Raw genomic sequence first — 16,557 nt, 5'->3', positions numbered from 1 at the left:
GATGAGGTATATGTAAATTAAGTATGTGCGATATCAAAAAATAATTTATATGTATCCCACTCAGTCTGTTTTGTTTCTGTTTCATGTTTCATTTCATGTTTCTGCTAAAGTCTGTAGGCCTGAGATAACAAAGCAGGGGGTGTTGCAGTGGCTGCCCGTTATAACCATGCTTACTGTATGTTATTAAAATAATGGGTGTCAAAACAAATTGAGAAAATATCTGACATCAGTGTAATTTCACTTCTTTTATAATGTTTGAAAGTGTCTATCATGTCTGTTTTGTCACCCTGATCAGATGCCCTTAACTTCTTCCTGTGTCTGAACAGATATGTACTAAACGTGCTTCTCTGGCCTCTCACTGATAGTCAATTTCTTCGTTTTTTTGGGATGGCATGTCATCCCTCCTTCTTCTCCTTTTCCTTTGACTCTTGCTGCCTGCTTTGCCATCTTCTGTCTACCTGACATGCTGACCTTCACCATATCCTCTCACTCTCATTTTCTCCCATGCCTCTACTTCTAACTTCTCTCGTAAGATTGAATTTCTCAGTGGAAGCTACCTACAGGGAGGGGATGTGACAGCACTGACTGATTCTAACTCGTGTCAACATGAGTAAGCAAGTTGTGTCACTGGGTAACAGCAGAAAATTGTCCACTTTCTAAATATGAATTCTAAGTAATAAATCTCATTTCAGTGTGTTTCATTATGTTTTATTAGATTCTTTTTTTATATTAATTGCAACTATCCAGATAAAATTTCAGTAAACTTAACATTTCAGGTAAAACTGACCTCAGAGCATTTTCTACAGGCAGCACAGCCTATTAAGATGTTTGTAAATAACACCGCTCCAGGGATTGAGGGATGCTCACCCATCCTTATTGACCTCTGTAGTTGTCTAAGACACATCTTGTTTCGATGGTATACAGAGTCTATCACTGGAAGGCACTGCTAGGGTTGTGCCGTGTCTAGAGAGCTGATGAGCCTTGATGGATTTTCTTGAGTGCTGCTCTCTACTGCAAATGAGTCACACAGAGCACCAAAGAACGGGGGCAGGAGGAATCTTTGGGGATTATTATTTTTGATTCATGCACAGCTGTGGTTTAGGCTTAACAGAATCCCTATTTGGGGTCAAAGCAACGGGCCAGTGCAGATATGCAGCAGCATCAAAAAGAAATGTTCTATTGTTAACTATGCACTGAAGTCATACTGTGGTAACCTGTAACATTTCCGCAGCTCGGGAGCATGTTCATATTGTTCTCAGCAGAATGGGTGTAAAAAAAAAAGCTAAGCTAAATGAGAAGAATTCCAGCATTATAACAGAGAGCAAAGTGGGTGTCTAGATAATATTGCAGAACATGCATACTCATATGCTTGAAGAGCTTGTGGGCGCAACCACATTCTGCAACTGTGAACCACCGTTCCTGAGATGAGAGACCTCTGTGTGAAGAATGCATTTCCATGTTGCCGCAGAGAGTGGGAAAGGAAGATTTAGAAAAACGCGTGTGTACACAGCTAGGGTTGCAAGCGGGTGAGGGAACGTTAAACTGAACACTTCTGCCAGTGTCTTGGGTCCAGCTGCAAACATTCCTCTTTCCGCCCTGAATTCCTACACTGAATTTTACGGTCCTTCTGTAATACCTCATGGTAGTCTGTGATGAACAAGGAGAGAATAATGAACCTCCTCTATCCCTTGTAATATTTCACAGACACAACTGTGTAATACAGGAATTTGTTCTATTGGATGTCTCAAAATCATCCAATCCTGGGCCAGCTTTTTTTTTTTTTTTTTTACTATTTTAAGATTCCATGAAATGCTTTACATGTTTGTGTTGTATCTTGGGTGTTAATTCACATAAATAATGTAAACGATAATATTTTACCCATACTTTACATTACTGCTGCATATTTTTCTACCTTCTTTGAGGTACAATGCTCCGTTTTAGTGCCTGTCTCTTTCAGTGACTTTATATACCAAGCTGACAACTGGCCTGTGACCTTGTCTGGAGCAAAAACCAACATCTTTCTCTCTTGCATTTTGTGTGCCTATGCCATGTTATCATTGTAAGGCTCTGTTGACAACTTTTGACTGAAGCAAATGTCAATATTATCGATATTTGGATTGTTCTGCCTACCCCTGTTAGACTCATCAAGCATGAAGTGACCCATCAGACAGCCCTCCCCTCTTGTTATGTTGGTCACCAACTTTTATTGTGCTTCTATAGACCTTTTAGCCTTCAATTACAAATATATACATGGATACATATACATAGACGATGGCATTCATCTTCCATCCTGTCTCTTCTCTGAGCTCTCTCCAGCCAATAAAAGCCAGTCTGATGTTGACTCTTGTCTTGTATCATGCTCTGTCACTTTCTATCTTCCCTATCCTTGCTTCCTTTGATAATGTCTTATTGTATTTCTTTGCTGAATCAGCCAAGGTGCATGTTGGTCAGTGTATTGATATCTGATGCTGTACGAGGCAATGTCTTAAAGCAAAACACAGCTGTCATGTGATGGGGGGGGGGGGGGGGGTTGAAACGTGCAGCTTTTCAACCTCAGGATGCAGCAGGACAAGTCGCTCCAGAAATGTTCATAATAAATATCATTATACAATTAAAACAGTCAGAAGCACGGAGTTTCGATGTCATAAAGTTATGAAATGGTACTTTAACATAATGTAACCCAACCATTAAATTCTTAAATTCCTTGTTGGTCTTTTTTTTTTTACTATTTTAGTCCTGTTCTGTGCTAGATGACACAGTTACTGTGTCTTAAATATTAGCAAAGTGTGTCCTTTATAAGAGAAGGATGCCCCCCTCGTTTTCCCTTGAGTGACATTTCAGGAGGAAACACATTTGTTGCACAGCATGTACAGTAGCTGTGTCTCACCATCGCCTCGCCGTCCAATTTAACAGCGTGCGCTGCGTTTAGATTCTTGGGGGTGTAGCTACAGTACATGGCTCTCACATGACTTCACTGCAGACTGGAAGCCAATGAGGTTACGATGTGGGCATGACGTCAGGAGGCGGGTTGGTAGTCTTCGTGTATGTGTGAGTGCGCGTGTAGGCGTGTGCGCGTGCAGAACACCCCCTCCGTCAGGCAGGAAGGCAGCTCTCTCGCTCTGTACAGGCGCAGTGTGTACAGCTCGGCTGGCCTCCCCTCCGCACTGAATGGACTAGATTCCCGGCCACGTAAGAAGCACAGCGGTACCACGGGAGAGAGGATGTCCTGCTGAATCAAGGGATTGGCCTGGGAAAGTCGGCCGGCCGTCCCTTCCTTCCTTTCCATCAGCTTGCAGACATACAAGGCAAGACGACACTTTTCGTTCATTGGACAAGAGAAAGAGAGAGAACGACGACTCCCGCACACAAAGAGCCACAGCAGTTTTTCCGGATGGGGTTTTTTCCTTATGTAGTAGATGACAATCACCGTGCATGGATGTGATCCTGGAGAACAAGGCCGTGCACTGACCTGGTACTCGTTAGCCAAAAAAGCTAACTAGTTTGCTCTGCACCTGCTAGCCAATTATTTATCTGGCAAATTTCTAAGAAATTCAGCACCTATAATTAGCTCGGGAAACTTGCTGTATTTGTTTAGCTTGTGCATGTTTTTGTGTCTGCAAGCTGTATCCAACATATTGTTTCCGTTTTACGAAACGTGTTATACCATTAACCGGCAAGATAAGCTAACAGACAAGCTGCGGGTTGACTTGGCACTTCATTCATTTTAAAAGCTAACTTTTAGTAGCCTTTGTTGCAGCTTTGTCTTGCCTGTCTGCTCTCAACGTTAACGAAATTGAATCACGTTGCTAGAGGTTTTCCCCTGACTCTGGCCGGTAATTCTGTAATTTAACTCTGGCCTTATCTCTTGAATGTAAAACAAAGGGGGGGACAAATGTGCGGTGGAAAAAGGAGGTCTCTTTTGTTGAATGAAATACGGTGAGCCAATTTTGCCTGTTGATACACAGCTACATCCTCTTACACCACGGTGCAGTAAAATCGGATAATCTAGGGCTTCTTTTGCATACTTCATTTAAGCCTAATTAAAGTATCGGACAGTTGTCTCATTGCACTGAGTTAACGAAGCGGTGCCCTCGTTGAGGAAGAGGAGAACAAGGAGAAACCCCCCCGGTTTTGTGGAGATATCACACTTATTCCTCATGAACATACAGAGGTCAAATCCAATTAACATTTCACGTTATGGGAGATCGCGACATAAATCGCACGATTTCGAAGAATTATCTTGTTTAAGGACTACAGAGTCGCACCAGAGTTTCAGCCCAAACCTCGGCTCCCCCAGCCCGCCGGAGACCCCGGACTCCTCGCACTGTATTTCCCGCATCGGGGACTACCTTTTGTTGGAGCCGCTGGAGGGAGACCACGTTTTCAGAGCCGCCCACCTGCACAGCGGGGACGAGCTCGTATGTAAGGTGAGTAGTAGGCAATGTGGCATAAATACTCCTGTTCCCAAAATAGTTAACCCACATTTTCTTTCGAGTTACTTCTAAAGGTCTAGCAATGTGCAGCTAAGATTTTTTTTAATATGATGCACCTTTTGCTTGTAATTTCACATTAATAAAGATAAAATATAAATCATAATGGAATTAACGCACAGTCCATTTACTGTTAAACATTTGGTTTGAGCAGGTTTTCTTTTGCAGCAAATCATCTTTTAAATAATTGCTTGCATTGTAAATGAAAAGCTGGCAGAGTAGCCTAATGGAAAAAGTGAATGGGGAGAGCTGCATGGTTTGGATTGCATGATGTAACATTGACAAAGGAGTGAGTAACCACGCACACACTCCTCTCAGTGCTGTTCTCACTTACCCGTGGCTTCCCTCTTTCATAGTACAATGCTGTCATATTATTTCACCCATGGATTTATTTTTTCTGCATGAACATAGTCATGTTGCACATTTTGCACCAAATATTTAAAAAGGCAGTTGAATGGAAATGTAAAGCATGCAAACCCAGTTATATTCACAGATTTACCCTGCTGCTTTGACACTGGCTCCAACACAGATCACTCTTAACCATAAGAAAAAAAAACAACATTCTTCCCATTCCAGCTTGAGGACACCTCATGTCCCTTGTCTCACCACATTTATGGTTCATATTGAATTTAGTATAATACTGATTATAAGGGATGTGGGCTTGTCCCTTAGGAGCATTCCAGCCTTAAGCTGGCTTACGTGGCTTGATGAATTGAGACAATAGTTACATGCACCCTTGGACTCATAAGGCACGACATATCCAGTAACCTGCACCTTTTGACTCAAGATAATGTTTTGTCATTGCCATGACAAATTTATAGCCTTTGGCACCATCTATGAGCTAACTGCTGTTTGACCTCATCTGCTTTGTGCTGACCTCAATAGAGCAACAATCAATCCCAACTTCCAGGATTGATCATTACTGTCATGTTGGAAGCTTGGGGGTCACCACTTAAGATCTCAAGACCTGTGGGGTGTATTTGTATTGAGTGCAAGCAGAGGAGCCCTTTCACCTGAACTGGTTGTGCTAAAAGTCAATTGGGGGTTGCTATGGAAACAAAAGAGACACCGCAACCCTAGGCTGCAGCACAATTCCATGCACTATTATCATGCTTTTTGTTTGCCTCTATTTAGGCTCATTCTTCGGCCAAAGGAATTTAAACACAAGTTTGGCTTTAAAAGAATGTGATGTCTCATATTTTTGTGACATTTTCTTGGATTTTAGTAATTTGAATTCAGTTGTGTATCCCAAGTGGGAAAGGTGAAGTGTTTTGCAGATGTTGCGTTTCTGACCTCTAACCACTAAAGAAACCCCATGAGATGGTCATGCATTGCTCTATTTGAGCAATCAGCTTTTGTTTAAATGTTTTGCTCATCTGTGTTTGCAGGTTTTTGACATTGGCCGGTACCAGGAGTCACTGGCACCCTACTTTGCCCTGGGCCAGCATCAGCATATTAACCAAATCCTGGAGATTTTGCTCGGGGAGACACGAGCCTACGTGTTCTTCGACAGAAGCTATGGCGACATGCACTCTTTTGTCCGCACCTGCAAGAAGCTGCGAGAGGATGAAGCTGCCAGGCTTTTCTATCAGATAGCCTCGGCTGTGGCACACTGCCACGACAACGGACTGGTCCTCCGTGACCTCAAACTGAGGAAGTTTGTCTTCAAAAATGAAGACAGGTGAGTTTAGCAGATTTCTTTGCATCTGTCACCGTGCACCATGGCTTTTTGTTTTTCTCCTTCTTTGGCACATGTTGCATGGTGACATTACAGCTGTGTCAGTGTTGTGTCACATCTCTGCTTACACAGAGGATACTGTAAGCCGAGACAATGCAAGACTGACATGCCTCTCAGAACTTGTGCAGACTGCGTGAAATGTTAGCTCATCTTGTCTGCCCTCAATCTTTTTGTGCATGTAGTTCATAAATAGATACATAACATGTACTCTGTATATATAGATGAAATTACTTGTCGGCGATTCATTACACTTTCTCAAGGCCAGTCCTGCTGATGAACTGAAAGCATGTACAGATAAGTTACCAGGACAAGCTTTTGCTTGGCGTAGGATCAGTGTCTGCACTCCTGTATTGAAGAAGAGGGGAAATCAGCAGAGCTGCATTTACTCAATAGTTTTCCAGACCCCTGGTGGTGACATTGTAAAACTACAGCAGAAAGAAATCTAAGAATCTGTTGCTACAGCAACCTTAGAGTAACTCTTTTTGTTAATGAAGCTGAATATTTATTTTAGTTTCAGATTTTTTTAAAATCTTTTTCAGTCAATTATTTAATGCAAATATCTACAGTTAACTTCCAAAGAGAGGCACCTACCCAGTTCTTTTAGGCAGTGGTGCACGCTGCACTTGAGTGTCAATGTGTGGCGTCATTCTTTGGCACATTATATGGAAAAAAGAAGTTGAGCTGCCTCACATATTTAGTAAGGGTCCAGTAACCTTCAATGCTCCCAGACTGAGATGCACACCTCCCTTTTAAATGATTGATGTCGAGTTAATTTTAAGAGTGATGTTGCAGGGCAGTGTAGGGTCACATAATACTATATTGCCTGTCAAGACTCCTCTTACACCTTTTCTGTCTTCCTGAATCAGTTGGTCCTAAGGATACAGAAATGAGAAAGAAAGGGAACCAAGATGTTCTACTTTCTGAGATGCAGAGCTCTGATCTTAGTGAAAGCATAGAGATGAAAATTATTAAACCCAGACATGAGATGAAACCTGAACTGGCTTCCACGGCCTGATTTAGCTTACTGACCTGACTTTGTCATGCTGCTGTTATTCTTTGACTAAACAATAACCTTTTTGTAGAGCAATAGCCAAAGCCTTGGGTGGATTATGATGCAGCCACTTAAACCAGCTGTGTTGATCTATCCCTGTCTGCTAAGCCCTTGAGACTTTTTTGTTTATAATAATGTTCTACTATTGAATTAGACTAAGTCTTTCTTATTTTGCCTTCGGGGCCTTCTTACCCACAATTGCAGGTTTGCACATCCTCCAAATGAGCTGTTATCCACACAGTATGTGCTGTGTTTAAAATTCACATGGTTCATCATCTCAAAGAGGAGAAATGGGCATTTGGCTCGAGGAAAGGATACAATGTTCCTCATTTGAGGATGCAAAAAATTCTCCTCAGCTTATTAACAAAGACAGATTATTAATGCTGATGATTAAGTAGAGAATGGATTAATATGCCATTGAATACGTATGTCACAGATGACCAAAATTATTTTATAAATGTGTCTAAGCCAGTTATTCTTGGTTTTCTCTTTCCTAGTGGCTCACACGGCCGTTGTCTGGTGCATTTGGTCTTACGAATCTCACATGAAAACGGCAGCATTTGCACATCCACAACAAATAGTCATTGTTATCAGCACCCAGGGGTATCATAGCCACTATTGTGGGGTTTCGAGTACAAATACATGCTTTTGGAGGTAAAAAAAAATGTGTGCTTCTTGATTTTTGTGAGCAAAGCAGTTCATGCACAAATCTAAAGAAGATCAGTCATGCATATTTATGTTTCCTTTGCGTTGTGGAGGTCTTTTGAAAAGCCTGTTTGTACCGTGATGTGATTCTTTTCAGTTTCTTTATTCATGTTAAGTGAAATATCACAGCAGAGCTTAAAGTATTCAGTGCTCTGCTTCCTTTCGATATACAAAGCAATCCCTTTTCATTTTTGTTAGTTCTCACATTTTGTTAAAGTCTGATAGTAGCAGGGACAAATGATTACATTCACATTGCCAGACTGGTGTGTGTGTGTGTGTGTGAGGAATTAAATGTGGATTTTGTTTCCGCTCTGTTTGCAGAAGCCTTGTAAAGCTGGAGAGCCTTGAGGACACTTACATCCTGGCTGGTCACGATGATTCCTTGTCGGACAAACATGGCTGCCCAGCCTATGTCAGTCCAGAGATCCTCAATGCCAACGGCAGCTATTCGGGAAAGGCAGCTGATGTCTGGAGCCTGGGTGTCATGCTCTATACCATCCTGGTGGGGCGCTACCCTTTCCACGACGTTGAGCCAAGCTCTCTTTTCAGCAAAATCCGCAGGGGTCACTTTAACATCCCTGAGACGCTGACACCGAAGGCCAAGTGCTTGATCCGCTCCATACTTCGTCGGGAGCCGGCAGAGCGCCTCACCTCACGGGAGATTCTGGAGCACCCCTGGTTTGCGTCCTCTGGGGTGCTGGGGGGTGCTCCAGCGCACAGTAGAGGGGAAAGGGAGCAGGAGCAGATGGTGCCTGAGGTGAACATGGAGGAGGAGCTGGAGCAGTTCTTCAGCTGAACAAATACCAAGCACAAACGGACGACTCCGCCACGGTCGGCTCACCACGGTCACATCAGAGCCAAAAACAGTAGTTTAGAAATAAATAGGTGAATTTGTCACTCATAATAAAGGTGTTTCCATCTTGTTTCCTTTTCCACCATTTCATGGAAAACCTTGAGCCTGGCATGACAAATGGCATCTATATATCATCTGGCGACGCACGTCCCCGGTCGGGGATGCTGCCGCCGGACATGCAAGTCGCAAACAATGTAGCAAATGTTCTTTTTCTCCTTTTTTTTATGTGTTTGGTTTAATGTGGTGCTCATAAAAAAGTAGACACATTTACCATTTTTGACACTATGGAAAGCATGAAGGGACATAAGGACACACGAAACAAAGGAGAATGTTTCTAAATGAACTGACAAACTGCAGCACCACACCTTTTCTGACATTTATTTTATTTTTTTTTTTTTTGGTCATAGCTGTGGCTGGTAATGAATTTAAACCACAGACCCAGAGTCGGAAGCAATCCCAAGTTCAGTTTTTGAACTGATACGAGGTGATTAACCTTGACCTGGGAACATTTGTTAGGAAACAGTGTCTTTGACTTTTTTATTTAATTTTATTCCCCCCCCCCCCCCCCCCCCCCCCCCCTCATTCAGTTCATTATAACCTGCACATTCGACCTTGCCTTTGTTTCATGGTTAAGTTTAATTTGTCTCTTTTTTGCATTACTGAAAATTCTGTCACTAAACTCCTTGGTGGCCTTTTTTTTCAGTCATTTCTGCCTCTTTTCAGCATTTTAAGCCTCTACATATGTTGTAAACATTTTATTTTCTTTTTTTTAAGCTATTCCAGTTGTTACTGCTGCTTTAATGTCACTCGCTAAATGTTAATCTTGAATTATTTTTCTTGATAATCCTCCCAACATGGTATGAAGCACTTGATGTGTTTTGGTTAATTTAGGTTAAAGGACAATTCTAACTTTTTTGTTTTTTAATATAAAAAAAAAAGAAAATTAGCTTCCTTTATTTAAATTCATCAGTTGTAGGAACAAGAACATGTCATTTATTTAAATTCTAACAACTATATAAATATATATAAATAAATCTAAATTTATATATTTAAAACTACATTGCAGGGGTTTTCTTTATCCAGAGATTCCTCCTTTTTTTTCCATGTATGATGTAGGCAATATCTTGACACAGGACAGGCACTAAGAAGAAAAATGTCTGTCTGAAGTTTTAGAAAACACAATATTGTCTGTGCCAGTATTCCTGTGCCCCAACAGGCCATGCCACCCAGTCTCCCTCACTTATTTTTAAAAACTTGATACGAGATATTCAGTAGTAGTATTTGCTATGACATGCTCACTCCATGACCTCATGTTAGTTTTCCGACTGCCTTTGTAGGTTCTGTGAAACGATCATGCTCGGAATGGGTACCAGTGGACATGTTTTGTCGTATCTTAATGTTACTTGAATTTGTGTTTTTTAATCTAGTCATCGGCATGTGCTCCATGAATGCTATAGCCTACCTAGCAAGGGTGAGGGTGGGGTTGGGGATGGGAGGATGCTTGTAGTTTTTTTTTTTTTTCCTTTCTTCCCCTTTTTATTTTATCTTCTTTTTTTTGTTTAAAGAAAAGAAAAAAAAACAGGAAAAATCTTGATTTTTGCTATTTTTCAGAGTTGCTTTTCAATAACAAACAAGCAGCTGGATTTTTTTTTTTTTTTTTTTTTTTTGTAGACTGAGCTACCTTTTATTTAAGTTGGTGCTGATTTGGTGCTAATGTTTAGTCCTTTTTGTTTCATGGAGGGGGGATGGTGCATGGTGGGATATCTGCCTCAGATGTTCTGATTGTATTGTAACAGATTCTGGTGTTTTTGTCCAAATTTATTCAGTAAATAAATTGTGAACTGCTATCTGGTTCTGCTTTCATTTCCCTACATTTTCCCCAGCATAATTACACATTATCACTTTCAAATCACTTTTTTTTAAAGCTTTTTTCCTTTATCACATTTGACTATAAGGTGAAAGATATCTACTTGTTTTTAAACGATGTTGATATTTGGCTGAAAGTGCATACTTTTCACCAGTGTGCTCTAACAAAACCACTTCAAGTTCTTAATGAGATTGCAATTATTGGAGAACTTGAATGGATCCAAATGAGTGAGGACTACTGTGCCAGCTCCACTTCATCTAAATGATTGCATATATATATATATATATATATATATACACACACACAGCAGCTTTTTTGTCTTTTAGTTGCCCTGGGAAAGAAAATGACTTTAAATTTCTTTTAGTTTTTAAAGTGCAAACATCTTTCTAATGGTCACGCAGGGTAATCCTGGAGCAGCTACTACAAATAACCTAAATTCTGAGTCTCTGTAGAATGAAAGTATAAATCAGCAGTAACAACGTAAGTTGTGGTTTACTAGCATCTAGTTTTCTAGTTTACACCTGCCAGCAGCTCAAACTCTACCTCATCCTCTGATTCACGGAACATAAAAATGTACAAAAGGAGGTTGAGAAACTGTGTTCGGGGTGAGGGTGTTATTCATAAACTTGAGATAATGAATCCTAGCCTGACCTCTAGTGGTGTTATCACAACAGTGGGAGAAATACTACAAGTAAATTTGTTATAATGCATATAATAATAGTTTGGTGTGGAATAAGTAGAGAATTAGTGGAAGAAAAATACAATCAGATTAATTAATCTAATAGGGGCAAAGGTGTAAAATCTAAAGCATGTGTCCTTATTAGCATCTATATAACACACAGCCATGTATGTAAGTCTGTACTGCAGATTAATTTCTGTGCAACCAGGACCCTGCATCATTGTTGTAATCAGATTAAAAGAAAATGAATAAGTTTACATGTCCAGCTCAGAACTTAAGCTAATATTATGTGCTCAGGATCACCAGAATTCAGAAACGGGCTGACATACATTATTTTGACATGTTGACCCTAACTGTTAATAAAATCTTCCATCCTTTTCATACTTATTGACTTTTTCTCATCTTTTGGAACCACAGAAAACATTACACAAAGCTGGAGACCAAATAGGAAATCTCTACTATTTGGATCAAAATCTCAAAATAGTTGTAAAGTTTGAATGTTTAGAATGCATTACTGGAATGAAAATTTAAGAGGAAACATAGTTAACAAACTAGAAGACTTTAAGATCAACAATAAATTCAAGTTTGAGATTAATTATAGCAAAAGAAAAGTGTCCAGTTGTTGGAGTGTCGGAGCTGAACTCTGCATCTAATCCACAGAGGAAGCTGCATTCCAGTAAACATTTTAATCTTTCGAGAGACAAACAAAAACTGCAATAAGAGAATGCCCCTAAATGCTGATCAAGGTTTTGCAAGAACATTTTACCTACAAGTGGCAAATATGAAGATTAATGGAAGCCAAGAGCAGCATCCTAGACAGCAGCATTTCCTCCCACTGCTTGCTTGTTTCGCCTGTGACAGGAATGATTCATCTTATGTTTACACTGTTCATTCACTGCTGTGCACTTCCACAGTCTGTCAAGATGTTGACATTCATGAACAATTTCAATCCTTAGAAGACACATTTAAAACATCCCAAGCTCTAGTTCTGTTTGAGCTAAATAATAGATGTGTGTTTGCATCATCTTCTAACACCAAGGTGCTGCTGTAGCTGTTTAGTAAAAGGTTGGATTAATATTTAAAGGGTTTGTTTTTTTTTTCAAATTTGGTAACTAATAAATTGTAGTAATAATGCTGGTTGAAAAGAAAAAAATAAGTGCAGTGACTCGCTGACCTGGAAAATCCCGCAGTCACAGTAAGCTTCATAATCCTATCCCTGTGGAGCTTTATATCAGTATGAGATAACAGATGTAGGGAGGATGTACTGTGGGCTATTTTCTCAGATCAACAGGAATAAATAAATAAATAAATAATACTACCTCTATACTGTAGAACAAAGTTTCAAGCTAAAAAATAAAACAATAAGAAGCTTCATTTATAAAGATGATCCTATATCATCAGTCATTTCCTTCCTTTTAATGTTTATTCAGCTAAATAGAAGAGAACATTTTGAAAGGGAGTTATTCCCTATAGTACCTTAATAATGTCTCTTCCTGTGTTTGTGTTTCCTGGGCTACAACTAGTCACTACCAAAATGGGATCTAATAAAGCAACAGAGAGAAGGAGGAGTCAGTGATGTCATGTTTCCATGTCTGTGTAACGGCTTTAGTGTTCAGCCGGAGCTCAGAACCAGAGAGTTAGGTTTTACACAGCACTTACTCCTCAGTTACTCCTCCTCAGCAGGAAGATAAGTATTCTGCAATTCAATTAACTCAGCCTGAGATCAGTTTCGATTTTATATAACTCAGGGGAACAGCAGTGCTGTCTCAGAGCACTGAAAAGTTTTTCTGTGTTCCACCAAGCTGCTCCAATTAAGGTTAATGGCATAGTTGTGTAACGATCCTGCCTCAACGAGGCCTATTTCAGACACCGCTGCTATTGTGTTTTGGCTTTGGCAGAAAACAGGCATCCCCCAACAGAGCCAGTCTGCTATAAAGGTGCATCAGTGAACCGGTCCCCTGGCACAATGCACCGTGCATGGGTACCCTTGGGTGTTCTGGCAGTAGAGTTTTTGTGGCAGGGCACCAAAGGAAACACAGATAACAGATGGCCTCTGTTGTCTTCCACCCAGCCATGAGGCTTATGCTGGCTTGGGGTTACTAATCCCATTGGGAAGCCAGGGACTCAGTCAGGTGGATATGTGATTCACATGTGAGCTGAAAAAACATTTTTTTAATCTCTTTTTATGTATATATATATATATATATATATATATATATATCTAGAAAATTGTGCCAAATTATTCTTTTGATAACTGAACAGTAAATATTCATAGGGGCCAGAGCCACATTGGCTTTAATGATGGATTCTGTCAAATACAAACGTAATCCAAATCATATGCAGTTTGTTTGAGAGCGTTTCAAACAGACTTTTGCTGTGTTCATGCAGAAAAAGTGTCTTTTTAAGAGGGGAAAAGAAAAAGAGACTGAGAATGAGTTGTTTCAACACTAGATGGTGCTCAAATTTTTGTTTCACACAATGTTCTGAACACGCTGGGAAAACAGGGAGTGTGATTTAAAAGAGACCTGCTGATTACTTTCAAATATTTACTTATTTTATTTCTTTTGTTATACTGATTAACACTGATTAGTTGACTGGGATATATTCTGCAGTAACGTAGCTTTCTGTCCTTTAAGTTAAAGCAAAATATAAATGAATAAATATATGGTTCCTGGTCCTGGCCAGAAAGTAAAAGGATGGCCTATGTTGACTGATCTGATGAAACGGTAACTATAGCTCAAATTTCCACAAAAATCAATATTTCTAAAAGAAAGACTGCAGTCTGATGGTCAGGGTAACCTTGCTGACCCATTTTTCAGCCCCAAAAGTGCTGACAACTGAGCGATGAAAGGTGGTTTGGTCTAATGAATCCCTTTTTTTTCCACATCATGCTGGTGGTGGCTGACTTATTTTGGAAAAACATGCCATCAGGGGCAATGTGACAGCAGGTGACCAGCTATCTAAACACTGTTTAACACTGGAAAGCTGGTGGCAATTGCTTCTTTCAGCTGGATAATAAACCCTACACTGCAAAAATGGCTCAGTAATGGTTTGAGGACTATAATGATGAATCCAAACAGGTGAGATCCATGCAGGGCTGCCCAATCCTTGCAGCTTGCAACATTTAAAGGTTGCCACAGCAAACGAGTTCAATCCTCAACAGGTCAGAACTCTTAGGTGGTAAAGAGCGGCCTATCCAGTTTTAACATTAACATTGTATTCATGCTGTAAAGTGCTGAATCATCAATATAGCTGTGCATGTCTGCATCCTGGGGGTTCATTTAAGTCCTGAGAAATGAAGTGCCATTAATAAAGAGAGCTTGATTAAAATGTGTCAAAGCTCTGGCAGATGCAAGGGACTAAATGAAAGTAAATTTCCAATCAGACCTCTCTAAAACAACAAAAACATATGATAACACAATTGCACAAATGTGAAATAACTCAACTATTTCTGTTTATTTAGTCTAAATTTAATACCAGTACACTTATCAGTGCTCTTTAAAAGCTTTTGCAGCAAAAACCATGATGGTTTCATTCTGGTAATTAACTCTTAGACACCCACTTAATGTCAGTTAATACCCGAAGAAGCATGAAAGCCTCCTATACTTTTAAAAGAGACGCAGCGTAGGGATTAATTGTGCGTTAAACACAGGAGGTCGTGAGTCTGTCAGGCCTCACAAGTAGCTGCAAGAGACAGAGAAGCAGTGTTTCAATTAAGTGCTGGGAATATTTTTATGTTAGGTGCTCACATTTGATGTTACACCCTAAAATGTTTGTTTTTATCGAGCATTGTGGCAATTATATGGTCAATAAGCAGCATAATCAGAGCCTCAAGATGACAGGGTAAATTGGAGAGTGGTCTTATACGTGCTGTTTTTGCCTTTCACACTCGTTTGTCAATACACAATTATCCTCTCTACTGCTTTTCCCACAGATAGTGGCTGACTTAAAATAGCTTTTCTTGTTGTTTGGTTCTATAATTGCAAGAACCCGGAGAGACTTGACACGTTGATCAATCGTTAATGGCTTTAAAAAGGTGAGGCTGAGTCAGGGAGGAGATCAGAGGTGTGTTTCCTCTCAGGGTCACTGAAAAAATATTTCTTTCTCACAAATGGCTTAACATTGGCAATAAAGCAGCAGTGAACTCTTTCATGGGTCCTGACATCTGTGGTTGGTATGGATAGATATACTGAAAGCAGTTATCAGGTAAGGCGTTGGCCCTTTTTTTCTTCTTTTATTTTTACACTCTTCCTTTCAGCTCTAAATCTCATACTGTAATTATTAGGAAGATATCCTCAGGGGATTCCACACACGTAATTATCTCCATGTTTTTCAAGGTCACTATGTTTGTCCCAGTGCTGATCATCTCCACAAATGCCCACATCTACAGTATTTTGAAGATGTCTTTATTTATTACATACAATTGACCTAGAATATGACTTAATTTGGAACAACCATCAGAGGTCAGTGTGTTGCCTCTATCCAGGATCAACACATCTTTTTTGATGGGTTGTAAATTTACAATATTATATTTCTAATGTGACGAGTAAAGACCAGAAATAACACTGCTATTTTTGTCTCTGCTGCCCTTAGTGGAGCAATTTGCACTGCCAACTGAGAATCATAGAGCAGCTCCAGTCCAGGTGGGCTACCTTGTGGCCCCCAAAAGCTTGAAATCATCTGGCCCAAAGAATCAACACCTTGACTGAGCCAGATTGCCTGATTGTGCCCTGTGGGAGAGATAATTGGGAGAAACAGGTTTTTTGCCTTACTGAGGTACGATGGAGCAGGAGAAAGAGGGGAGGGGGGGTAACAATGTGGACTTCTCATTTGAGATAAAAGCTCTGAAGCGTGCAGTGTCTTGTTTTCGTTCAGGTTGGGTTTTGTGTTTTTGGGTGAGAGCCGTTTTTTGTACAGAGGAAAATGGTGTTGTATGTGTTAAATTCAAGATGTGATGAATCCAAAGCCATGTGTAGTTAGAAAAGAGAAAAAGTGATGTTATAAAGTATTCTTAGCTCATATACAACAGTTTGACAAGATCTTCCAAAATCACAAGTACACAGCTCATCACACATTCTCTGAAAACTAGAAAAATATTTATTTTGTGTCATTGGATTGTTCTGCAAGTGTCTTAGCTTGTTCATGCCTCATGAAAGCATCTATTTCACTTCATG

The 16,557-nt window shown here is 40.1% G+C and overlaps 1 protein-coding gene across 1 annotated transcript; it reads left to right on the top strand.

Moving 5' to 3' along the window:
- Positions 1-3,086: 3,086 nt before the first annotated feature.
- trib2 (tribbles pseudokinase 2) lies at positions 3,087-10,684 on the top strand. The gene is made up of 3 exons (XM_041976398.1): positions 3,087-4,427; positions 5,879-6,171; positions 8,306-10,684. Exons 1-3 carry the CDS (start codon positions 4,158-4,160, stop codon positions 8,778-8,780), a joined length of 1,038 nt encoding a protein of 345 aa, XP_041832332.1. The 5' UTR covers positions 3,087-4,157; the 3' UTR covers positions 8,781-10,684.
- Positions 10,685-16,557: the final 5,873 nt, after the last annotated feature.

The sequence above is a fragment of the Melanotaenia boesemani genome, chromosome 22 (genome assembly GCF_017639745.1).
Source record: "Melanotaenia boesemani isolate fMelBoe1 chromosome 22, fMelBoe1.pri, whole genome shotgun sequence".
NCBI lineage: Eukaryota > Metazoa > Chordata > Actinopteri > Atheriniformes > Melanotaeniidae > Melanotaenia > Melanotaenia boesemani.
Note: the sequence above shows the minus strand (reverse complement) of the source record. Positions and strands in the feature narration are given on the sequence as shown.